The sequence below is a fragment of the Colletotrichum karsti genome, assembly GCF_011947395.1.
Source record: "Colletotrichum karsti strain CkLH20 chromosome Unknown Scaffold7, whole genome shotgun sequence".
In the NCBI taxonomy this organism is placed as follows: domain Eukaryota; kingdom Fungi; phylum Ascomycota; class Sordariomycetes; order Glomerellales; family Glomerellaceae; genus Colletotrichum; species Colletotrichum karsti.
In genome coordinates this window covers 557,526-581,000 of record NW_024065907.1, presented here as the reverse complement: position 1 = coordinate 581,000, position 23,475 = coordinate 557,526, and the positions used below count along the sequence as shown (strand labels likewise).

The 23,475-nt window shown below is 55.5% G+C and overlaps 6 protein-coding genes across 6 annotated transcripts; 3 read left to right on the top strand and 3 right to left on the bottom strand.

Moving 5' to 3' along the window:
* Positions 1 to 1,640: 1,640 nt before the first annotated feature.
* On the top strand, positions 1,641 to 3,879 carry CkaCkLH20_02993 (annexin anxc4; the record flags this gene model as incomplete). Its single annotated transcript, XM_038885712.1, has 2 exons — positions 1,641 to 3,494; positions 3,571 to 3,879. 2 exons carry the CDS (start codon positions 1,641 to 1,643, stop codon positions 3,877 to 3,879), a joined length of 2,163 nt encoding a protein of 720 aa, XP_038748911.1.
* Positions 3,880 to 4,011: 132 nt separating this feature from the next.
* CkaCkLH20_02992 (uncharacterized protein) lies at positions 4,012 to 4,707 on the bottom strand (the record flags this gene model as incomplete). Its single annotated transcript, XM_038885711.1, has 1 exon — positions 4,012 to 4,707. One exon carries the CDS (start codon positions 4,705 to 4,707, stop codon positions 4,012 to 4,014), a length of 696 nt encoding a protein of 231 aa, XP_038748910.1.
* Positions 4,708 to 5,859: 1,152 nt separating this feature from the next.
* On the bottom strand, positions 5,860 to 13,153 carry CkaCkLH20_02991 (uncharacterized protein; the record flags this gene model as incomplete). The annotated part of the gene is made up of 3 exons (XM_038885710.1): positions 5,860 to 6,321; positions 6,382 to 12,654; positions 12,707 to 13,153. The coding sequence occupies 3 exons, from the start codon at positions 13,151 to 13,153 to the stop codon at positions 5,860 to 5,862; spliced, it is 7,182 nt and encodes a 2,393-aa protein (XP_038748909.1).
* Positions 13,154 to 14,261: 1,108 nt separating this feature from the next.
* Positions 14,262 to 17,992, top strand: CkaCkLH20_02990 (uncharacterized protein; the record flags this gene model as incomplete). The annotated part of the gene is made up of 5 exons (XM_038885709.1): positions 14,262 to 14,949; positions 15,004 to 16,650; positions 16,710 to 17,374; positions 17,437 to 17,695; positions 17,784 to 17,992. The coding sequence occupies 5 exons, from the start codon at positions 14,262 to 14,264 to the stop codon at positions 17,990 to 17,992; spliced, it is 3,468 nt and encodes a 1,155-aa protein (XP_038748908.1).
* A 1,937-nt stretch (positions 17,993 to 19,929) lies between these two features.
* On the bottom strand, positions 19,930 to 22,170 carry CkaCkLH20_02989 (ab-hydrolase associated lipase region; the record flags this gene model as incomplete). The annotated part of the gene is made up of 5 exons (XM_038885708.1): positions 19,930 to 21,336; positions 21,391 to 21,686; positions 21,757 to 21,852; positions 21,925 to 22,004; positions 22,139 to 22,170. The coding sequence occupies 5 exons, from the start codon at positions 22,168 to 22,170 to the stop codon at positions 19,930 to 19,932; spliced, it is 1,911 nt and encodes a 636-aa protein (XP_038748907.1).
* Positions 22,171 to 22,985: 815 nt separating this feature from the next.
* CkaCkLH20_02988 (cytochrome c oxidase assembly protein) lies at positions 22,986 to 23,444 on the top strand (the record flags this gene model as incomplete). Its single annotated transcript, XM_038885707.1, has 1 exon — positions 22,986 to 23,444. The coding sequence occupies one exon, from the start codon at positions 22,986 to 22,988 to the stop codon at positions 23,442 to 23,444; it is 459 nt and encodes a 152-aa protein (XP_038748906.1).
* Between the last annotated feature and the right edge of the window lie 31 nt (positions 23,445 to 23,475).

The window sequence follows — 23,475 nt, the reverse complement described above, 5'->3', positions numbered from 1 at the left end:
ACTTTTGCAGCCTCTATGTAAGACAAGAGCGACGCGCTGAAGCAAATGCTGTGACTTTTGAAATCTAGAAGAACATAAAAAAGGAAGAAAAAGGACTCGTTTTTTTTTTCTCCAGCGCAACAGAAAGTTGAGACCTCCGAATTGGCTCCGTTGGGGAGCTCTGACAGTGTGGAGCCCCAGATGGTCTGTGCTCTCCGGCTTATCCCGATATCCCGAGCGAAGAGCGCCGCAGAAACGACCCGACCAGCCTCCGGTTCCCCGGAAGCTGTATTAGATAAGCGAGATTACATAAGGTACCGGGTGAATGTTCAAGAGACATTGGAGTGAGTTATCGTGAGCACCATCTCAAACAGCGCTGCTTCGTGTTCGCGATAAGCAGAAATGCCGACCCGCGAACAACCCACAAACCGGTGATGAAGTCGGGCCTTTGGCAGCATCGAGTTTCGTCTTCCGTCAACACGAGAGAACATGTGGCAGAAACACTGCTACTGTACGTGCGAAGCCTCCTCTTGGCATCCACAGCTTCAGCCACCTCCAAAGGCCCTCCTCACATGTCCTCACATGGTCGCCGCTGCGCAGCGGGAGCTTAATGATAGGACGAAGAACACGTCAAGACGGGGACTACGGCCCCGCTCCGCTGCAGCATGTCATCACCCATCAATAAATTCTGGACGCGGGACTCGGGACGGGGACGGGTACGGGTGCGGGATGCTGAACGTCTTAGCTTTTCTTCTTAGCACCGGACACACCGGCGTCCACAGCCTCACAGCAATCCTGGGCTCCACCGTGACTCCAACCCGCCCACCGGCCATGTGAGGGGGATTGACCGGGGAAGTCTTCGGACCGTGCAGGCCACTTGGCAGGCCGTAGGGGCAGTGTCGACTCTGTTGAGGCCCCCAAATTCGCCGTCATTGGCTCTGGGAACAACCACTCGGCTGCTTAGCGCCTGATTGATCCAGGAAGACGGAGAATATCGATCAGCAGATCCAAGAGACACACCTTCCCTCACCGTACTGGGCTGTTTGCATGTATTGGCACGAAGCCTTACTCGTCGGATCCTTATGCGGGTATTCGTACCTTGAATTGATCACGGTTGACAGGGAACACTTGATGCGGCCGAGCCACGAGCCTCAGTAGTTTGCTGCATGGTACGGTAACCGGGCCTCGCTTTGTTGATGCAATTCGGTGGGTTTCATTCTCAGCCCAACTCGCTTGTCGCTTGCGCCGTCTGACTTGTCTGGCTTGCTGATAGCTCATGCTGACCCAATTTCCCCTTTTCCTACTTTATCCTTAGCCTTCTCGCCGTTCTTCTCTTTTTATTTCCTACAACTCTTTCTCTATACCCTCCTTTGAAGGAATCGAAAACAACATCAATCAATTGAGCACGCGACATCCGACGTTCATCCCTCCCTCGTTTATCAGATAAGAGCTTCAGTGTCCTCGGGTCGCGCTACGCCCTGTGTCCCACCTTAAATTCAGAGCCCCTCACTTTCCCGCCCGCACCACTGACCTCACGTTTTGTTTCAACTCGAGCTCTGAACCCCACCTTGTCCCGCCTCTGCTCCAAGCAACGTCAAGCTTTCACCTCATCTCTACAGCGACAAACCCGGTTCGAGTGCCACGACCTTCAAGCAATTACCATGTCTCTTCAGGTCGACGACCGCAGCCGTCGCACTCGATCCAAGTCTCCGGGCCGTCGCGAGCGCAGTCGCAGTCCCGCCGTCCACCCTGTCGAACCCTCGCGCGAGCCTAGCTACGCCTACCCCGAGGATGACTTCGACGACAGGTATGTCCGCGACAGAGGCGCCGCTGCCGCCCGCGTTGTGACCGCCGAGCCCGGCGCCCCTGCTCCTCCCGGCACCATGTCGGGTGCGATACCCTATCCTGAGGACGGCAGCGACGCAATGTTTCCCGGCACCCGCTCGCTCTACGACTACGACGACCACCGCGGGACCGCTTCGTACCGCCCTCCTGCCTCCCCGCGAGAAAGCTCATACCGCAGCTCTCGTGACAGATTCGACGAACCCCAGGTCCGCCAGGCATCTCCGCGCGAAGACGACAAGCTCAAGTACCTCCCGGCCAAGTACAGTAGCCACACCCGCACTCGCAGTCGTAGCAATAGCAGACCCTACGGCAACGAGGCAGAATACCCGCCTGCTCAACCTCCTCGCCCCATGTCCGGCGAGCTCTACCCTCCGCCGAAACCCCCGCGCCCCGTGTCTCCCGGCGGCTATGCTTACGCCCAGCCCCAGCCCTACGAGTATGCCAGCACAGACCCAAAGGTCGAGAAGGCCAAAAAGAAGGAAGAGAAGAAGAAGGCCTTAGAGGAGAACCTGACGTACGGGTATGACCAGTATGCCGCAAAGCCTACTACCTTGGCCCCCGAGCCTCGCTACTCCGGCCGTGCCCCGAGTCCAGGCCCCCAAATCTCGGCTGGCGCTGCGGCGTACTACGGAAGCAGTCCCAAGACCTCCTCGTCCAACGTCTTGACAGTTGAGCCAGGCAGCCGCAGGCGGGATAAGTCGCCTCAGCCGCCCACCCACCGCATGTCAAACCTGTCCGTGAACACGGGCCACCACTCCCTGAACATGAACCTCTCGCTGGCCAACGCGCCAGGCTCGCCGCTGCTGGAGTCGTACCACGGCACGTATCAGGACATGTCGCCTATGCCGTCACCCATGCTGCTCGCCTCTCAGCCCCATGACCTGCAAGTGATGGAGCCCGTCTCTCCAATCGGCTCCGACGACGAGGGTAGACGGCGTCGGAGGGCGCGGTTCCACGACATGGAGGACGACGCAGCCAGGATCGCAAAGGCGTTGAGGAGCGACCGCAAAAACCCCGACCCCGAACCCCTGATCGAGATTCTGCCCGGCCTGACCCACGACCAGGTGATGGAGCTGCGCAAGGAGTACAAGGCCCTCGTCAAGACCGGTCCGGAGCGCAAGGGCGTCAACGTGGCCAAGCACATCCGCTCCCGCCTCAAGGACGCCGACCCCAACCTCATGAAGGCCTGCTACGCGACGGCGCTGGGTCAGTGGGAGAGCGAGGCCTACTGGGCCAACTTCTGGTACCAGGGCGACAAGACGCGGCGCGAGCTGCTCATCGAGTCCCTCATGGGCCGCACCAACCAGGAGATGAGAATGATCAAGGACGGCTTCAACGACAAGAAGTACGACAACAGCCTGACCAAGTGCATGAAGATGGAGCTCAAGGAGGACAAGTTCAAAAAGGCCGTCCTGATGGTCCTGGAAGAGCGCAGGATGGAGGAGTACGACCCCTACGGCCGCCGCCTCGCCATCGACTACCACCAGGTCGAGGACGACGTGGCGGACCTGCGCAAGGCAGTCAAGGCGGAGAAGGGCGGTGAGACCCTCATGATCAGCATCGTCGTACAACGCAGCGACTCGCACCTGCGCGAGGTACTCAAGTTGTACGAGAGGACGTACCGCTCAAACTTTGCGCGCGACGCGCTCAAGAAGAGCGGCAACCTGGTGGTAAGCACCCTCCCCTCACCCCCCCGTGGCCTAAATATGGCAAAGCACAGTGCCGTGACTGACTCATCCTCTGTAGGGCGAACTGCTGGCTCATATCCTCAACGGCGTCATCAACAAGCCCGTCCGGGACGCTTTGCTGGTCCACCACGCCCTGACGGCGAGCCGCAAAGACGACCTGCGCCGCGAGCTGCTCATCTCCCGACTCGTCCGCTTCCACTGGGACCGCCACCACATGGAGGCCGTCAAGCGGGCCTACCGCGAGCGCTACGGACGCGACATGCAGGACTCCGTCAGGGAGGCCACGAGCGGCGAGTGGGGGCTGTTCTGTAGGGAACTGTGCATCTACCGCATGCCCAACGATGTGAAGAGCTATGAGAGACGATGAAAAGAAAATAGGCCCGAGGGCTCTGTTATACGAAGAGATGGTTGAAGATGTAATGAAGTCATGTTGTATGGGAGGGTCATCTGAATGAGAATATCAACTATGAATAAGAAAACTTTTGTGACGACGCTGCGTTCAAGACCTCTGAAACCTCACCATCCTCCGCCCCGGATCCTCCCTCCTCTCCCCCATCACATACGAATGCTCAGTCCGGTCATCAATCTCCCCAATCCGATCATCCGGGTCCGACCTCCTCTCCCAACTCCTCTCCCTCCGCCTACCACCGTACCCCCCTCCCCTCCTATCCCCATCTTCCACCAGAGCACCGTGCATCACGACCATCTCGTCGTCCCTCCCATCATCATCCCCATCACCTCCCCTTCTCCTCCTCCGGCTCCTCCTCCGGCTCCCGCTCTCCCTCACGATCCTCGTCGGCGTGAAACTCCTCCTCTCCCTGACCATCCTCGCAGGCGGCGTCTCCTCCCTAGGCGTCGTGGCGGTGCCGAAGTACTCGTGGCCGCCCCTCGGATACGCCTCGTACTCGTCGAACAGCAACGTCCGCCGCCGGCCCCGTTTCGGGTGCGTGGTGCACTCGTCCCCGCCGCGGAGAATCGGCATGTCGTGGTGCGGTCCCCGTGTTCGTGGTCTCCGGCGCGCGTACACCACGCGCTCTCGGCTCCTGGGGCGCGGGGGGAGGACTTTGTCGTCGTGGTAGCATGACTCCGGTGCGCAGATGTGTCTGGCGACGACGCGGGGTGTGTGGTGAGGTTGTGGGTGGTGATCGATCTTGAAGCCCCATTTCTTGGGATCTTGCTGTTTGTCGGTACTCATTGTCAGAATCTATGTATCCATCGGTGTGAAAGGTTTTGAGCGAGCACCTGGGGATGAAGAGAAGAGAAGAGGGGGTCATACCTCGCCAGGACACCTCGAAACACCGACAACATCACCGCCCCAATCCCCTCTCTTCCGAACGGGATAACACCTCTGCCACAAACTCCCTCCCTTCTTCCCCTTCTTCTCCTTCTTCTTCTTCTTCTCTCCCTTCCCCTTCTCCCTCTTCCTAACCCCATCCTTCCCAAACCCCCCACACCTCCGACCCCCTCCGTACAGCGGTCCCAACACACACCCTCCCATCCCACCACCACCACCAACACCGCCGCAACACTCCACCATCTCAAAACAACACTCATCCTCCCAGCCATCACAACAATACCCCCCGGAATCGAAATCCGAGTCCGAGTCCGAGGAATCGCACGACGACGACGACGAGGAACAGCAATTCCCGTCGTCGAGATAATACCCGCCGCCGATGTCCCCCTCCTCGACGATGAAGCCGTCCGAGTCCATGACGGCTCCGCGGCGTCTCTGTTCCGTTCGGAGGGCAACGAGGGCTTCGTCTACGAAGTGTCGGATTTCTCGGCTGTTTGCTGCTCCCATGTCCCGCAGGCGCGGGCGGGAAGGATTTGGTGAGAGTACGATATGTGGAATTTGAATCGGGGAGTGAAGGAAGAGAAGGAGACAACGCACAAAACAACTTAACCAAGGAAAAGGGGTGAGACAGTGGAAAGCGTCTGATTTATACTCGCCTCGACCTTTGTCTTTTCCCCTCAACAAATGCGGGTGGCCGCAGTAGAGTAACCGTCCGAGGTAACTCAGGTGTTACGGACAAACAGGCAGAACGTCTTCACTCGAGGTGCGGCGGTGAGAAGTACGACATGGAACAATGGATACCGTCTCGTTGTTTTATCTGTCCGTTCTTAACTGGAAATATGTAATTCGGCAACAGAAACCAATGCAAACCGATGCTAGACCCCCAATCATACGTATACAACAATAACACCATGCGCGCCCAACACAACCCAGTTCCCCGAGGCCCTCGTGGGCCATGCATGGCTCAACGCCAAAATCGACCCACGCCGGCTTCCATTTACACATTAAACGTCTCGCATGCTTTTCACACAACACACCTCTGTCTCATCCCATTTACAAGAAGCCCTTCGTCATACTAGGAGCCCGGCTAAGGCTGCTCTTGCGCTTGGGCACCGAGATCATCGAGGCGGTCTCGTCGTCAATACTGAATCCCGTGCGCCACGCGCCGCGGACACTTCCCATCTGGGATGCGGCGCCCTTCTCCATTCTCAGAGCCTTGATGTTCTCAATCTCGCGCTCCAGACGGAGTGACTTCTCCTTCTCCTCACGAAGCTCGCGCTCCGCACGACGCGTCGATAGCTGAATCTCCGACTCGGAGGACTGAAGCTCCTCGATTGTTTGCAGGAGCTTCTCGACCTTGTCACGCATGCGGGAGACATCGTCTTGCAGTTGCGTGTTTTGCTTGTCCTTGCGATCGATCTGGCCCTGGAGATCCTTGACGATTCGGTCCACGTTTCGGACGGATCGCTGGGACTTGGTCCGTTCAGTCTCATGCTCCTCAAGGTGGGATTCGAGCTGTTATCTTTAGTTAGCAACTTATACATGTTAAGCAAGATTTTGTGTGAAGTTTCTCACCTCCTGGATGCGCTTGTGGAGGAACTTGATGTCGTGGCTCGCGCTGGAGTAGCCCTTTGTTTCGAGGTCGACCAGCTTAATCTGGATCTCGTTCAACGACTTCTCGAGAGTGGCCTTGTCCTTCTGAAGCTGAGAGCTGGCCTCGCGTTCGACCATAGCCTCCTTCTGCATCTCTGATGCCAAAGCCTCAGCACGTCTCATCTTCTCCACTGCAGCGGCAGCGATGTCTTCTTGCTGAGCCAGATTCGACTTCAGCTCCAGCATTTCCTTGTCAATGTTGGCGGCGTCACGCAGAGATGGGCTGTCGCCGTTCGTGAGGTCCTCAAGGCCAGCCTTTGCTTCTTCCAAACGTGCCTCAATGTTGCGCTTCTCTCGGATGAGAAGGTCTCTCTCGGACGTAACATCGTCGACTGACGCGCGGAGGGATCGTACTTGCGAGAGCAGGGTAACAACCTTGCCTTGTGCTTCACTATGAGCGTTGACGGCCTCATCGCGGGAAGACACAACGTCGGCGAGGGTCGACTCGAGACGTGCCTTCTCCTTGGACCAGGTCGAACTGTTGAGAACTTCATCGTCCCACTTAGAGCGGAGCTCGTCAAGTTCCTCGCGCAGGCGAGCGATTTCAGCTTGCTTGAACAGCTTCTCCTCCCGAGCGAGATCCAGTTCCTTGGTCAAGGTGGCGAACTCAGCTTGGTACTTCTTGCGAGTCTGCTCCATGCTCAGCTCCTTATCTTCAATATCGTTTGCTCTCTGGTTTCTGTAGTCCTCGAGCTCGTGCTGGAGGCGCTTCTTCGCTTGAGTCGTGGTCTCAAGATCTGTGGACATATCCTCGAGCTTCTCTTCCAACCTCTGGTTTTGGCGTTGTAGGTCTTCGATGGCAGCGTCCATCTTCTCCCTCTCAGAAAAGATTTCGGCGTACGTATCCTCGGCCTCCTTAGCCTGAGCCTTCGCAAACTGCTCCGCCCGGCTCGCCTTCAGCACCGCGATCTCCGCCTGCTCCAATTTACTGAAGTACTCATCGGCACGACTCTTGTACAGGTTCAAGCTGGCCCCCACGTCGGCAAGTTTGGACGTCTCATTGTCGAGTCGGATCTGCAAATCAGAAAACTCCTGCAGCAACTGGTTGCGGCTGTCCGCCTCCTGTTCGCGAGCCATTGTCATCTCCTCGAGGTCAGACTTCGTGTCGCGAAGTTCCACTTCAATGGAGGCTCGGTCATGGCGCATCTTCTCGAAGTGGTTCTTGACGTCGGAAAGCTCCGAGATGGCATCCCTATGGCTGTGCAGAAGTGACCGGCGTGCCTCCTCCTGGCTATTCAGGGCGTCAAGAATCTCCTCGTGGGATCGAGTCTGAATGTCACGCAGAGAAAGCTCCCCGGTTCTCACACTTCGCTCCAACGCCGAGACCTTCTTAGAGGAGTCGTCCAGCATATCGTGCAGACGACTGTTGACCTTCTCAAGCTTCTGCATGCGGAGTAACGATGGGTTCTCGTCGAATTCGTCCGATGGCGAGGAGCTACGGTCAATCTGGCTCTGGAGATGACGGTTCTGCATCTGAGCAAGCTGAAGCTGGTTTTGCAACTCCTCGACTTCAGCCTTGAGATCCATTCGGTTGTTGAAGCTGAGAATGTCCTCGGTCTTATCGGAGCGAGCTGAGTCGAGAGGTTCTGGCTCGAATCGTCGAGTCGGAGTTGAAGTGTTGGAGTACTGGCGAGTCTGCATTTTCGACCGTCTGAAGGTGGGGGAGCCATTGAACGGGGCCTCGTTTGGACTGATTTCCTCCAGCTTTGGTCTCATGGGCGAGTCGACTCCTCGGTTGGATCGCATCTCAGCTAGCTGTGCTTCAGCGTTTGTGCGAGCAGCAGTTTGAACGCGAAGGTTTTGCTTAAGATCCTCAACTTTCCTAACCAGGTCGAAGTTCTTGCTGAGCATGCCCTCGTTTGCGCCGTCTGCTTGGGGCGGAAGAACAACTTCGGGATCGACCGTCTTGAGGACGCTGAGCATCTGTGCTCTCAACTCCTGCAGCTCCTTTTCCCTAGCCTCCATGGTTGTCTGCAGAGTGCGAACAGTTGCTTGCGCCTGAGTACGCTGTTGACGTTCGGACTCAATCGTCCTGTTGGCTTCAGCCAGTTGAGCTGTGAATGTTGATGTCATCTTTTCGGCGTTCCTCGAGGTCTTAGCTTCACGGGCCACTTCGTGGTTGAGGTCTTCCAAATTGAGTTGCAACTTCTCAACCTTCTTCTCGAGACCGGCGATAGTGAGCTGCGAGTCGCCAAACTGTTTGTGCAGTACGGCATTCTGCTCCTCGAGGCGGGTCTTCTCCTTCTGAAGACCCAAAACCTGGCCTCTGGAAGCCTCACTGGCTCTCGAACTTGAGCGCGCAATCTCCAAGCCCTTCTGCTGAAGTTTGTTAAGAAGAGCGCGGTTGTCGTTCTCGGATGCTTTGAGGCGGCCCTTGACTGTGACTATTTCGCGCTCGAGTCTCTCCTTCTCCTGGTCGTTCTTGAGCCCGAACTCTCCAGATTCGAGGATCAATTTGTTCAGGTCCTCGACTTGTCGGTTCAGGTTGGCGCATTCATCTTCAAACCACTTCAATCGTTCGTGGGCAGCATCGAGGTCCTTGCGAAGACTTTCCTCTCTCTCACGAGCGGCTCGAGTAGCAGCACGCTCTCCCTCAACTTCGGCTTGCACACGGGCTTCTTCGGCCTCAGTCTTGGCGATACGAAGGCGCCTGATCTCCTGTCGAGCTTCATCGCGTTCCTTCTCAGCCGTGTCGCGGGCCTCCTTGGTTCGGCGTAAGTGATCTTGCTGCACGTAGAGCTCCTTTTCGATGATGATCTTAGACTCATTGAGGTGGTCGTATTCTTCCTGGAGAGCGTTGAACTTGTGCTCGCTCAGTAAGAGGACATCATCGCGGGATTGGCGCTCTCGGCTGAGCTCCTTTTGGATGTTGTAGAGTTCGTCCTTGAGATCCTTGATCTGCGCCTCCAAAACCTGGCGATTCTCGTCTGCTTGCGCGTCTTCAGACAACCGAGCTTCAAGGAGCTTCTTGGCATCCTCTGCCTCTCTCTCCAGTTGGGACTGCTGAGACTTGATGGCTGTCAGCTCTGCTTGCACATCGCGAAGCTTGTCAGCTGCAGTTTCCTTTTCGGAAGCAAGAGCCTTTTTCTGGTCTTCAAAACTGCGTCGCTCCATCTCGTATTTCTTGTTGTCGCCTCGCAGAACCGAAAGCTCGCTTTCTTTCTTCCGAATGAGATCCTCATAATCTGTTGAGGTTTTGGAAAGCTCGGAAAGCTGTTGTTGAACTTGGCGGTTCTCCAGGGCTAGCTGAGATTCTCTGGACTTGGATGACTGCAGGTCCTTTTGCGCCGTACGTAACTTGACTTCGGCATCCTGGTCAACCTTCAGAAGCTTGGCCTCCAAATCTCGTGCTTTGCGATCCTTGAGATTCAGTTGGCTTTGAAGCATCTTAATCTCGTCCTCCAGTCGTTTCTCCTGCTCACTGCGCTCGGACTGCTTCTTTGAGATCTCCTCAATGGAGTGCTCCAGCTCCTCCATTCTCGCCGAAAGGTCCGACTTTTCTTGCTCGAGTCTGGCGATAAGCAGCGCAGCTTGCTCCAATTGAGCGCGGTACTTCTCAACATCCTGTTCGGCGCGCTGTTTTGCCTCAAGCAAATCATCGAGCTGGTCCTCCAATCTCTCTTGATCATCGATGGCACCAGAGAGTTTCTCCTCGAGCTCGGTTTCGCGAAGCTGCAAGCGCTTGAAAATTTCCTCCTTGTCCAGGGCGAGCGCACGCTCGCTCTCTAGTGTCTGCTGGATACGGACCATTTCGTTGTGAACGTTCCGCCTTTCCTCCTCCAATCTGTGACGGTCGTCGGCTTCTTGGTTCATCTTGTCCTGGAGCTGGCGGATCATGGCATCCCTCTTCTTGACCTCGGTGGCACTCCTGGTTGCACCCAACAGGGGCTTCATCTTCACCATGAGTTGCCACCACGGGTTTTCCATAAGACCCAGGTAGACGTTGAAGTTCTTCTGGATGATGCGAGTGGCTTCTGTTCGGAACAGTCTCTTGTATGCAATCCGTCGCTGAATGTAACCCCTTGCGACGGACTGGAAGCGGGACATGATTTCCGTGATCAACGCATCGCGTTGCTCTTCCAGCTCGGCCAAGACACCGGCCCTGAAGAAGACCTTCGTAAGACCTACGCGGTACAAGGCCCTGTCAAGGCCGAGCTTGTCAAGCATCATGGCTGCAACGGCTTGACCTTCTTGGTATCCCTTCGGCATGTCTCTGCAGAGGACCTCGTAACGCTGGCGGAATTCCGCAAACGGCAAACGGTTGGGGAAACCAGTTCGAGCAATGCGGATTCCCTCGAGAACACCATTGCATCGGAGTTGATCGAGGACAAGCAGTTTGTTGAACTGCTTTGGCTTCTTCTTGTGGTTCGGCAGAATGCATCGGACGAAGTGAGGGTGGGTAGAGTGCAGCTGAGCCATCAGACTGTGCAGCTGCTCCTTGTGGCGCTGGGCAACGGTGCGGAACAAGCCCTTCTTGACCCGATTCCGGCTGGCGCCAATGTCATCGTCCATGTCAGCGCAGTCGGCGAAAAGATCGGCAATGTGTTTGTCTGTGGAGGAGGCAAGTAGGCGAGTGATATTATCGTTCAACGGGTCCTTGTTCTTCTCTAACCAGCCATCGGTGGAATACTCGACCTCTGCCGCGTAATGTGTCAGGATGAAGCCTTGTCCCAGTCTCGAGGGTCTGTATTTGTTGGACTTCTTGTCCCAGAGCGAGTTGAGCTTCTCCGTAAAAGACTTGTCTGTCGCCTTGGGCATCACACAGTCTTCGTCTAGGCAAGAGAAGATACCGATAGGGTTGGAAAGCTCGATGAGGTCGATTGTGGGCTGCAGGTCGCGTCCAAAGTCGATGAACTGCCATTCGATCTGTTCCCTTGCGTACTCTTCTTGCTCAAGGACGAACATATGGTGATTGAAGAACTGTTGGAGCTTTTCGTTGGTGTAGTTTATGCAAAGCTGCTCGAAGCTGTTCTCCTCGAAGATTTCGAAACCGGCGATATCCAGCACACCAATAAAGCGCGAATCGTCCAAGCCCATGCCTGTTCGGTCTAGCTGACGATTGATACGGGTAACAAGGTCGCCGAACCCCCTTTCGTAGATACCTTTGGACAGGGCGTCCAAACCCAACCTGACTTGCTCAGGAGTCTGGACCTTCTCAACCCATTCGCGACCGGCTTTGACCCTGGGGTGCAGCAGGCCCTGCAAAAAGGGCTCGAGAGGAACTCCTAGAAGCTTGCATACCTTGGCCGCCTGATCCTTGGCATCGGGTGCTAAGCGGGCTTGGTCTGCAGCACGGCTCTCCTTGACAACAGAAACATTTCCGAGGTGAAGGACAGCCGCGATCGTGCGGAGAATGGAGCTCTGCTCTTTGTCCGAGAAGCCCATGACGCAGAAGGCCTCCATCAGGGAGTCCCACTCGTCGCGGTCAGACACTCCGACGATGGTGTCGTGGCCGGGGCGGGTGTATGCAAAGTCCTCCACGTCGAGTCCATCAAGAAGAAACTCGGACTTCATCTTCCTATCAGCACCCTTGAGCAACTGGTAAAAAACGTGGTAATTTCTCTCATGTCCGTTGATTCTCACGACGCGTGACTTCTCAAGCAGATACCAGTCAATGAATGCGCCGGCAATAGCGCCTGCACGGTTGAACTCGATGCGAATGAACTTTCCGAATCGCGAGGAGTTGTTGTTTCGCACCGTTTGGGCGTTTCCAAAAGCTTCAAGAATCGGGTTGGCGCGGAGGATCTGCTGAGAGAGGTTTGACTGTTGCGACTTGTTCTTGACGGGCGATTCGGAGTGCGCAACTGCCGCAAGGTACTGGATGACCTTCTTGGTGTTTTCGGTTTTACCTGCACCAGACTCACCGGTGACTAGGATGCTCTGGTTTTCACCTTCGTCCACCAGATTGCGGAAGGCGTGGTCTGCCATTGCGTAGATGTGGGGTTTCGTATCCTCCCTACTCCTTCCCTTGTACATATTGATGTACTCATTCGTGTAGATAGGCAGCGGGCAGTACGGGTTGACTGTGACCAAGAAAAGACCGGAATAGGTGTAGATCAAGTCGGATTGATATCTCATGTGGAGGTTATGGACCACAGACGCCTCGTTCAGATGGGTCAACTCGGCCATATCGTTTGCCTTGTCGAACTTGGCAGGATTGACTTTGTCAACGCTCTCAGCGTCAACTTCTCGTTGCTGTGGCCGGGTGATTAGCTTCGTCTCGGGCGTGCCAGATCAGGCGACTTACAGTGCCATCGTCGCACTGGACGAGTATCCTGTTGTTCGCCAAATCCTCAACGACCCAACCTTTGACAAAGGCGACTTGGGGATCCTTAAGCCACACATATCGCTTTCCAGAGAAGTCGTTCTCGCCTTCAATGCCTCTGACCGTATCGGAACCGCGTCGCATCTCCTCCGTCTTGATGAAGGAGGGCGCAAAAGTGCCAGAGCCGCTGTTCCTTGAGTCGGAACGGTTATGGCGGAAATGGCCAGCCGCGGGGGGTATCGCCGACGCAGCGGCAGGTGCTGAGGGTGCTGCGGGTGCTATCGAAGCATGGGACTGGGTTCTGGCGTGCGCCGTGGGAGTCGAGACGGCGGATAGCGGGGATGGCGAGGAGAAGACAGCGGATTTCGGCCGGCCGCTGCTAGGACCCGGTGAGGTCCTAGAGAAAGGATTATTGCGTGGTTGCGCCATATTTGCAACACCGAGGAGGAATGGTCTGTAGAGTGAGGGCAGCCCTCAGGTCCGCGGGTTGTGTCGTTTCCGTGTCGTTGGTCGCAAAACGTCGCTCGTATGTGATGTCGCTCATTGAGTAAACACTAAGACAGAAGCAAAGAGGACGAAGTGCAACAAAGCGACGAAACTCTGAAAGAAAACAAGACGAAAGAAGTCGCCGAGTCGCAACCTCGGGGGCCGTATTTGCCTTTGGTAAAAACGCGAAATCAAGGCAAGCTTGGGGAGGCTGGGAGGTGGAGGAAGAGCAACGACGTAAGGATGGATATTGTTGACTTTAGATCACTTGAGCAGGGATTCAGGAGGACGGTTGCTTGGGGTACCCTTTCGAAGTAAACAATGGAGGGGCCCCACGTGACAGGCGCCAGACTGTGAGTAGACTGAGTGTGACGCGAGACGGTCGCAAGTCAGTCTAACTTCAAACGGTATAGCGCTTTCAGATGGGCCTCTTTCCCTGCACGGCCTTGAATTTTATTTCCCCCGGGTCCGGGCTGGGCTGGATTCCATTTCATCGAATCCGCACCGCCCAACCTCGTTTTGTCGCATTGCGGTCATCGAAGACATTTCGTTCCACAGCCGCTCGATTTTTTCCCACTCCTCTGCAGCGGGACTGAACAAACGCGACGACATCGCATCGCATCGCTTCCTTTGGTCTGAAGCTTCTGGATCTGTCCTTATTCGGATAGTCCCGGTCTCTCATCCCAAGCTGTATGACGGTTGTGTTTTTTCGAGCTTTGGCGCCGTGAAATCTTCTTGCCATCTTGGCAATCGACCAACGACCAACTGACCGCTCCTGGCCCCTCTCTCCCTGCAATCTGCCATGCTCCTTCTGCTCCCGAGTACAGAAAAGACATATTCAGACTCAACGTACTTGCTATTATCATCATAGCATACAGCTGGTCACTCACGGGCGCCGACCACACAGGCTTCCAGGTTGTCGAGGTGTTCGGCGAGGGCAACACCAACCCAAAGATTGGCTGCTGGCCACGCCTCCTCGTCCTGAGGCCTCATTCTTTTTGACTCCCGACACACATTTGCAGGCAGCCGCGTCGCGCCTCCCGTCTCTCACATGAACAACTACTACCCATACGGGTACTCACCGTACCCAGGGCAGCCTCCCAATCAACCCTACGGCTTCCCGACCGCACCGCCGTTTCCCACGCAGACTTATCCTCCGCCCGCGAACCACGGGTTTGATGCCTACCCTCAACCTCACGATCCGTACGAAGCCAGCCAGAACATAATTCCTGGCCTAGGCTTTGCTCCTCCGGCTCAGGCATTCGGCTGGCAGCAACCCATGCAGACGCCACAAGTACCGCACCCATCGCAGGCACATCAGACGTCCGCGATCGCGCCCGCACCCGTACCCGCACCAGCACCATTGCCTCAGCAGCATTTGCCTTCTCGAGAAGAGCCCAAGCTGATCCCCGCTTCTCAATACTATCAGCCCGCAGACACTTCTCTGAAGGCATCTATGTCTCGAACTTCCGCACCATCTGGTGGGGTCCGTCCGCCCGCGGCTAAGAAAATAGCGAAGGGCACAGAGGACGCCGAGGAGGGCGAGCTCAGCGAGGGTGAATTTGACGATTTGTACGAACCAGCAGAGACCATCATGGGCACCGCTCCTTCCCACACAATTGGCAAAGCTCCCTCGAATGCGACAGTCAACCACGGTCGTAACGCCGCCGCATCGGTCTGGCACAGTGGTCCGAGTGAGCATAGGCGGGCGGCAAGCCCTGAAGCTCTGGACGCAACTGGTGAGCATCATAAATTCAGGGTATGTGATGGACTTGAAGCTGACCTCAAAGTAGGGCGGGAACGATCGGGCTCCTACTCTCCCCACCTGTCACCTCACGAAATGGCCCCCGCTGTTGTCGACAATCGCCAACCCAATACCAACGGCCTGTCAAGACAGTCCGCTGCGCCTAGTATGGCCGCGACAAGTCACACCGCCGTTGAAGATGCTAGGAAGAAGGCCCATGCTGCTATCCTTCACCTCTTTCCATTGGGCGTCCGCTTCCAACAATTTGTGGACGCAGGCATCGATGAGACGGTTCTCAAGAACCTCTTCACGGAGCTTGGTCTGGATATCAGCAGTCCGCCCCTACCAGCTATTCCAGGCACGTCTGTTCCTCAGGCGTCGGGAGGGTCACACTCTCCAGCGCAAGCAGCCTTGAAGCCTTCCGGTACCCAAACCCCTGCGGCATCAAATCAACCAGTATCCGCCGCCAAGTCAGCCGGCGAAGAGAGAAAGGACCGGATAGCTCGTCTATTGGCTGCGAAAAACGCAAAGGCTGCCCCTACTCACACGTCGGCTGATGGTCCTCAAGTTGATCCAAAGACGAAAAGCGACAAGGAAGTCCTTCAGCAGCAAAAGATGGAAGCCTTGCAGAAATCTCGCGATGCACGTGCTCATAAGGCGGCTGTTCGCAAAGATTCATTGCAGGCTCCTTCCGAAGGGACATCGCCATCTACCACACGACCTCCTGCTGCCAAAGTTGCACCTGCTGCTGAGGCACTTCCGACAAACTTACCCCAACAGCCCGAGCCAGCATCCGCATCAACGTCAGCTATTCCAGGTCTATTCATGTCCGCAGCTCAACCCGCAGCCCGAAACCAACGAAAGCGACCCGTAGCTGCTAACTTCATCACGGATACACAATCACATAAGCGTCCTTTCGGTTACCACCGCCAAGAAATGCCATTTGTCATCGATGTCAGTGACGCATCGGATGACGAGGATGTCGAGATGGAGATAGGATCTCCCACGGACGAATCTACAGGCATTCAGCAGGCCACCCCGTCGAACAACACGGCATCATTCCGCGAATTCCCTCCTCTGACGGACGGTCGCCCCCAACTTAGCCCAGGCCCTAGCAACGTCGCTACTCCTCAGTCAGGAATCATTGCTGCCCCGCCAAAGCAAGGACATCTCGAAGTTATGGACAAACAGATTGAGGCGATGAAGCGGAAGATTGCACTGGCCGAAGCCAAAAGGAGGCTGAAGGCTTCTATGAACGGGCAGGCGTCTGGTCCCAAGTCTAATGGGCAAACGCCAGAGGCTGCTGCCGAGTCGGATGTGGGCAAACCAAACATGAGACGGGTCCAGTCCATGGGCGCGTCCGGTGCATCTGATCAGCCCAGCGGCGATTCTTCGCCAGTGGTCGCCGAAGCGAGCAGCTCGATGCGCCTGCCCAAACCGTCGGAGAACAAAATCCAGAATGCTTCCATCAGGGCTGAAAAGCGCCGCGCAGTTAGTACCAGCCTGCCTCTCGTCGAAAGCAGGCTGCAGGCGAAGAAGAGCAAATTGCGTCTGCTGCAATCCCAGATGACGCGCTTGCAAAAGGAGATAGAGGAGGATGACGCGGAGAGAGAGAAGTTGGCCCGAGAGATGGAACAGATGGAACAAGATTCCGATGAGGCAACAGAGCCCCAAAGTCAGCTGAAAAGCAACTCCGGTTAGTGGACATCTCAAGACGTCGAAAGCATGCCGAATGCATCATTAATCAAGATCTAGTGGACCCTGTTGTCACCGAAGTGCCGACCAGAGCCCATTCTGAAGTCCAGACTTCGCAGCCTGCTGCTGAGACCACAATGCCCCCTTCAACTTCCTACAATGAAACCGCGGCTTCAAACTCCTCTATCACGGCTATCCCGATGCCTCAACCTCCCGTCGCTCAGCGCGACGGAGCCCCTGCCATCGGATTCGGAGACGCCGACAACGCAGCTGTTGGCCTGGTCACAACAGATCCTGCTGGAATTCCCGATGCTGCAGATGAGGCAGTAGCCGCGCTTCCCAATGCTTCTGCGGGCCTAGTGGCCAGCGTGAATGAAGTTGAGGATTCGCGGCCTGCTACCAGTTCGAGTGATAGTCCCTCTGATGTTGTTATGGGCGGATCTGAGAGTTCGAATTCCCAGGACGAAGAGCAATCCCAAGAAGCCCAAGAAGAGCCGTATCAAGTAGAGGAGTCAGAGTCCTCAGACGCCTACGAGCCGCCTGAAGCCTTTGCCCCCTCAGATCCTGCCAAGTCTCCATCCATCAGTCCGGTGCCCGCAGGCAGTACTGTCTCGCTGGCTAATAGTGATGCTGACCCGCAGGAGTTGAATTCAAGAGCCTCACCGATTCCTGAACAGATTTCACTGGGAGTAAACGAGTCAACACCCGAACAGGGAGTTGATGCTGTGAGAGAAGTACATTTCGTTTCACATCACAATGTCGCTGTGGTTTCTAACATGTTCAACAGGTTCCTCAACCCGCGGAAAACACTGATGAGACGGCAACCAACATCCAATACACCCCCTACGAAAGTCCGCTGCAGTATTTCCGTGCTTATCGATACCATCCCAAGTTTGCTGAAACCGTCGCCGGAGGATTACGATCCCTCACCTTTAGCAATAAGATCGACCCAAAGCTTCCTATTTGCCCCGACCAGCTGGCAAATCGGGACTGCCCCAGAGGTGCTGACTGTATCTACCAGCACTTCGAGACCATGCAGCTGCCGGGTAGGTCGCCTTCGCCCCGCAAGGATAACTGACCACTTCACATGTTTCGAAGCATGTTGAACGCTGACGGTCGCCTTTTTCGCTCTAGACGACCAAATACTCCTCCAGCTTGGCGGCAGCCAAATTGATGGACCTCAGAAGGCGCAGTACAACGATGGGCTGCGTAAACTCCTCCAGGAGATGAGATCACAAAACATCAAGGACTTTCCTAGCATTGCACAGGGCATCGTCGACTACCACAACCGGTTTACCGGTGATCCATCGAAGATCTTGCCATTGGGCAATATCTCGATATAGTTGACGAAGACGAATGGAGCCCTTTGGGAGTCTCTTCTCCCTGTAATCCCCCCACAGCGCTTCTATGAGTAGCTGCTTCTTTTCCCCTTCTTTAGCATCAGACTATTTGTTTCCTTTCTTCATCTTTTACATACCCCGCATAACCCTTCACAGAGGCTTTGTGGCCGGCTGCGAAGGGCTTTGAGCGGCTTTCGCACGATACCCCCTCTTTGCGTTACTTTTATAAGTGATTCGGCTTGAGACTATCAAGCATGAGGCGTAGGTACAATGGGAAACGGCAAGTAGGCAAGAAGAAAAATAATATCGCAAGAGTCGGAAACTCTCCGTATGTTGAGATAATGAGAGGCAAGAGCGTGGATGCTTGCGCCGTCTCGAAAGAGCTGTTGGCCCTTAAGGTCGTCTGTAGACAATTGAAATCATGTCTTCCCCATGTTCTACCATACTATGCGTTGTGTCACTGGTGGTGTTTTAGCAAGGTGAACCGAATGCCCGGTTGGTTGAGAAGAAGTATCGACACGGTCAATTTGTGTCTTTGCTCGCTCTCGTTAACAAGGGGAACTCGCCGATTTCCTGGTCATCATATTCGTCATGCAAACGATCTGATGAAGAGAGAGAACAACCACCAAGATCCGCCTGTGTCTACTTACTTCCCAACAAACCCCTGACATTTCTCGTACTACGCCATGGGTGAGGCTGTTTCTCGTACCCCTCCCACGAAATCTATCAGTCCTTGATCTTGTCCTCGCTGCCGCTGGAGACTCGGCCCTCCAAGAGGCAACCATCCTTATTGCTCCTGCCGCTCTCCTCAAGCAGCTCCCTGGAACAGAAGCCAGGGTGGAAGATATTCAGACTGAGAACGGGTACGGAGTTACCAGCTTGTCTGCTGAGCGGGCCCGAAGACGACACGTCGAGGTTGAAGTCATGGAAGTACGGTACCCTTACGGATGCAACGAGCGGCGTCAAAGTCTAGCCTACCTGGAAACATCGTGAGCCACCCACCCCGAGGCTGGCGAAGACGCCAATACCATGGCATCATCTACCTTTTGTAAAACAACTGAGACCACGTGTAAACCCCAGCTGAGCATATCATACGCCTGGCGTTGCCCCGAAAAGGGGTGTAAGATCATGTTTCGGCGGGAAACGGCTTCCGCATACTTCGCCGCCGTGTCATGATCGTGAGAGACCAGATAGATTCAGTCTACAGTTTCTAGCTAGATATACGATGCTGCCATACATAAATGAAGAACTACTGTTGGTGTGTTTGCTGAGTTCGAAGGGGGTCGGGTGTTGATAGAGTTTAACTCGAATGGATACCATCCTTGAGCTCTCCATAGAGACGAACCACGACGGTGGATTTCGTGACTTTATTTAGTAGATCAGACCAACATGAACGATCTCTCGAATCCCATTGGCCACAAAGTGTATATTGACCGTGATATTGCAGCTGCTATGTACAGTCGAGCCTGGGATTCCTTGTGTCCCATGTTGTGACGCCCGCCTGCAACGTCACCCATCGGATTATGATCACGCCTTAGACGCTGCCGATTCGTCTCTCGGTACACCGGATATGAAAGGCGTGGATTGGAAGGCATGGATAATGCGAATGTATTCTACAAGATACCCCATGGGACGGGTTTTCGATGTGCTGGACTTGGCATCGTTGCTTGGCAATCCGAAGACTGTCTACTCTGCCCAAGGTCGTCTTCGAACGCACAGCAAATATATCCGTTCGACCTCGCAATGCTTACTAGGTCTTGCTTAGCCCAAGCTCCGTCATTGAGAAGTTTGGGAAGGCCCAGAGTATTCATGTGATCACTTCACCCTTTGCAGGCAGCACTCCATGGTCACCGTGCAACATGCTGCAACATTCTAATAGTTACTTCTAATCCAATTTTGTCTTGACTTTTGTTTTTTCTACAACTCCGCAGACATCAAGCCTACGGAGCGACGGTGACACGCTTCTTCTTCTTCACAGTCTTTGCCTCGTCCGTCCCAGCATTACCCAGTCCCTTCGCATCTATCCCACTCTTCGTTACGACGCCCCCGAGGGCCTTACTCGTACCCAAACTAATACCCTTACCCTCCCGCATACTATCCAGGCTTAGGCTACTTCCTCCGCTTCCGCGTCGCACGCCAATGCCCTTAAGCTTTGCCGTCGGGGATTCGCGGGTTTCTACGCCCTTGTCGTCGGGATTCGCCGCGCGGCTGTCTGGTCTGTCTGGCGAAGAAGGAACGTCGTCGTCGTTAGCAACGACCTGAGAATACGGAGCCCTCGTTCGCGTGGTACCGAAGGGCGAGGGGATCCCGGATGGTCGGTCTCGTGACTTGTATGAAAGCGGGCTGTCCGTACCGTTTCTGGGCTGGATGTCATCCACCGATGTCGAGGCCTCGCTAGCTGAGACGTCGCTGTCCTTCTGAGCGTGGCGGTAGGCGTTGCCGGAGCCGAGAAGGCTCTCTTGTCGTGCTAGTTGGTATCGTGCGTACTCTTCTTTCGAGTGTAGCGCGTCGGTGAAGCTGTCAAGCGCGTCGAAGACGTGGGGGAAGACCTGGGCGTCGACGTCGCGGCCCCAGAGAAAGTCAAGATGCTCGTAGTGGGGGATCTCGGTGGCCACTGTCTGGCTGGGCAGTTCCTTGAGCATGACCTTGATGTCGACCAATGAGTCGCTGCCGCCATAGACAAGCACGATGGGAGTCTTGATGTTGCGCGTGGGGTACTTTGCGACCTTTGTGTACTTGCTAGAAGAGCTGATGGACATGGGCGGGTGAACGTCGTCGTCGTACATCTGGAAGGACTTGTTGCGGATGATCTGGAACCAGTGGACCACACTCTTGGTGCTAGTAAAGGAATAGAGATGGGGGTAAGCAGCAAGCTTCTGGCTGAGAGAGATATTCTTCGTCTGCCAGTTAAACAAGAAGGAAAGGCCAAGGTCGATGACTCTAACGAAAATCGGCGGGTAAAGAATGGACTGCCACATGGTAGCAGAGCTTAAGATGGATCGGCGACCGAAAAGGAGGAACAAGACTTGCGGGGAAGCCTTGACTAGGGCGTCTACGATGCCGTTGGATAGACCGGCGGGTGACATGGCCGGGGCCAAAGCGATGAATACGTTCACCTGTTGGTTCAGCTTGGGGTGGATGGCGAGGGTTGCGAAAGCTTGCGCAGTTCCCTGGGAGAAACCAATGTACGACAAGCTTTCCTGGTCGGTAGCCTCGAGGATGTAAGCGATGCTGTCGGGGATGTCATGGAAGGCGAACTCGTCGATGGAGAAGTTCCAGAACTCGAGCGACTTAGGCGACTGGGAAACCTTCTTCTTCGAGTACTTGTTGCCGCGGTTGTTGCCGAGCTGTACCATAATATTAGCAACGCGCCCAGTCGATGCGACCAAGCCTATACTTACCCAGACATCGTAGCCCTTCTCGACGAGCACAAAAGGAAGACATCTCTGCTCGTCGGTCAAGCACACCCAGACCTCCGAGTTCATGAGAAGGCCGTGATGCAGGTATACGACCTTCTTTTTCACGCTGTTCGGACCGCTGTTGATCTTCAGACCCTCCTCGCCCTTCTTCCAAGCCAAGCGGTGGAGACCGAGGAGGAAGCCATCCTTGGTTTGCGTAACGTGCTCCTCAGCCTCATATCCGAACAAGCGGCAAAGATCGACGAAGTCCGAGGCGTCCCTCACGTTAGTCGAGATAGCTGGGCGACACCCGAGTCAGTCCAATTGCGTCACGGAGAGGGGCGTCGTGGCCGGGGACGGAGGACCAACACTTCTTGCGCTCCTCGGCGCGTTTGTGCGCGGGCGTCGAAAATCGATTAAACAGTCGACGCGAAGCTCGGTAGAACAGGGCGATGAGCGGCGAAGCTATGGAAGCCTCGGGTTAGCTAGCTCGGAACGCCACAACCTGGGGAAGACAAGGGAGCGCATTATGCGTACGCAGAGCCAAGGTCAGGACTCGGATGATAGCCTCGAGTCCTACCAGAAGAAAAGACCCCACCAGAGCCACATACTCGACGCTGCGCGATTCCATCAGCATCAGTCCGGATCGCATTGACTGCAACATCGTAGGTTCCGAGCGTTGCAGTTGAAGGGAGAAAAGAAGAGGGAGGCGAGGCGAGGGAGATGGATGGGACAACTTGGCAACCCTTACATGTTTAGTCGGCCGATGAAAGGGATAGGCATCTTGTGGGAAGGGAGAAATCGATGTAATGCAATAAAAGCTGCCGGCGCAAACTCAGGAACGATTATGTCTAAGATGAGGTGGGAAACAAACGAAAAAGAAAGAGCTCTCAAGGCATCATCACTCTAGTGTCTGAAGGGGCGCAAAGCTTAAGTTAAGAGGGAGAGGAGCCTGGGAGCCTCGGGGCTTTGGGCGGCGTTTTGTTGGCTGGCCGTGACCTTTTCGTTGGCGATCGATAAGGTGAGAGAAAAGAGAAAAAGATGTGCTCAAACGATGTGTGTCAGCGTACGAATCTGGAAGTGGTCGGGCGCCTGGTGATGTCACATGCGAAGATGTATCTGAGGGACAGCTCTCGAAAAGGTCAAGGTGCCATGGGGAATTGGAGGTCGAGGGTCATGGCAAGGTCACACAGGTGCTGCGCTGTCACTCCCTTAGCCCCCGGAAGTTGAAAGTGACAATGTGCCAGCGCACGCCGCCATTGCAGCCCGGGGTACCTTATTGGAGGGGCAGAGACGGGGCGCGCGCGCGAGCAACGCGGTTGGTCAGCGAGCCGGGATCCTTGAAAAGCGGGGACCACAGGACCTGAAGGACCTGAAGGACTGCAGGGACATGGCACTAAAACCAACCTTAGCGGCCCTTCTGCGCTCTCGCACCTTGCAGAAACCGCTGCATGTAAGTGGGGTTGTTTTGCTGATGCTGACCAATCAAAGAGACTTTGTTTTTTTTCTCTTTGCAAACTGGAAGCTCAACGTCTCTGCGGCGATAGCTTCAGAAGTCGGACCACTCCCACCAAGGCAAATGCCCCAGACCCGTCACCATGCCTAGCTCTTGCAAAGAACTGCGTAAGCCTCACAACAGATCTCGCTTGGAAGAACAAGAAACTAACTCCGTCGCAGGCGAGGCACTCGCGCAATGCCTCCAAGAATCCGACTGCGTCATGGTACATCGCAACTCCGCCTCCGACTGCCTCCGCGAACCCCTCGTCAACACCCTCCCCACCAAGTGCCAGCAACTCAAGAAGGGCTTCGGCGAATGCAAGCGCGGCATGGTCGACATGCGCAAGCGCTTCCGCGGCAACATGCCCGTCAACTACAAGACGATGAACGACGCCGAGGCCGGCAAGGGCTACCAGCTGTATGCCGGACGCCCCGCGTTTGCCGGCGGAAGGGGCGAGACGGACGGTAACGAGAAGGCGCCGAGGGACTGGAGGGAGGTCGAGAACGAGAAATACCGCGCCGAGCAGGCCGCGGCGGCGGCAGCGGCGGAGAAGAAGTGAGAGAGCTGCTCTCGAAGTGGCGTACGAAACG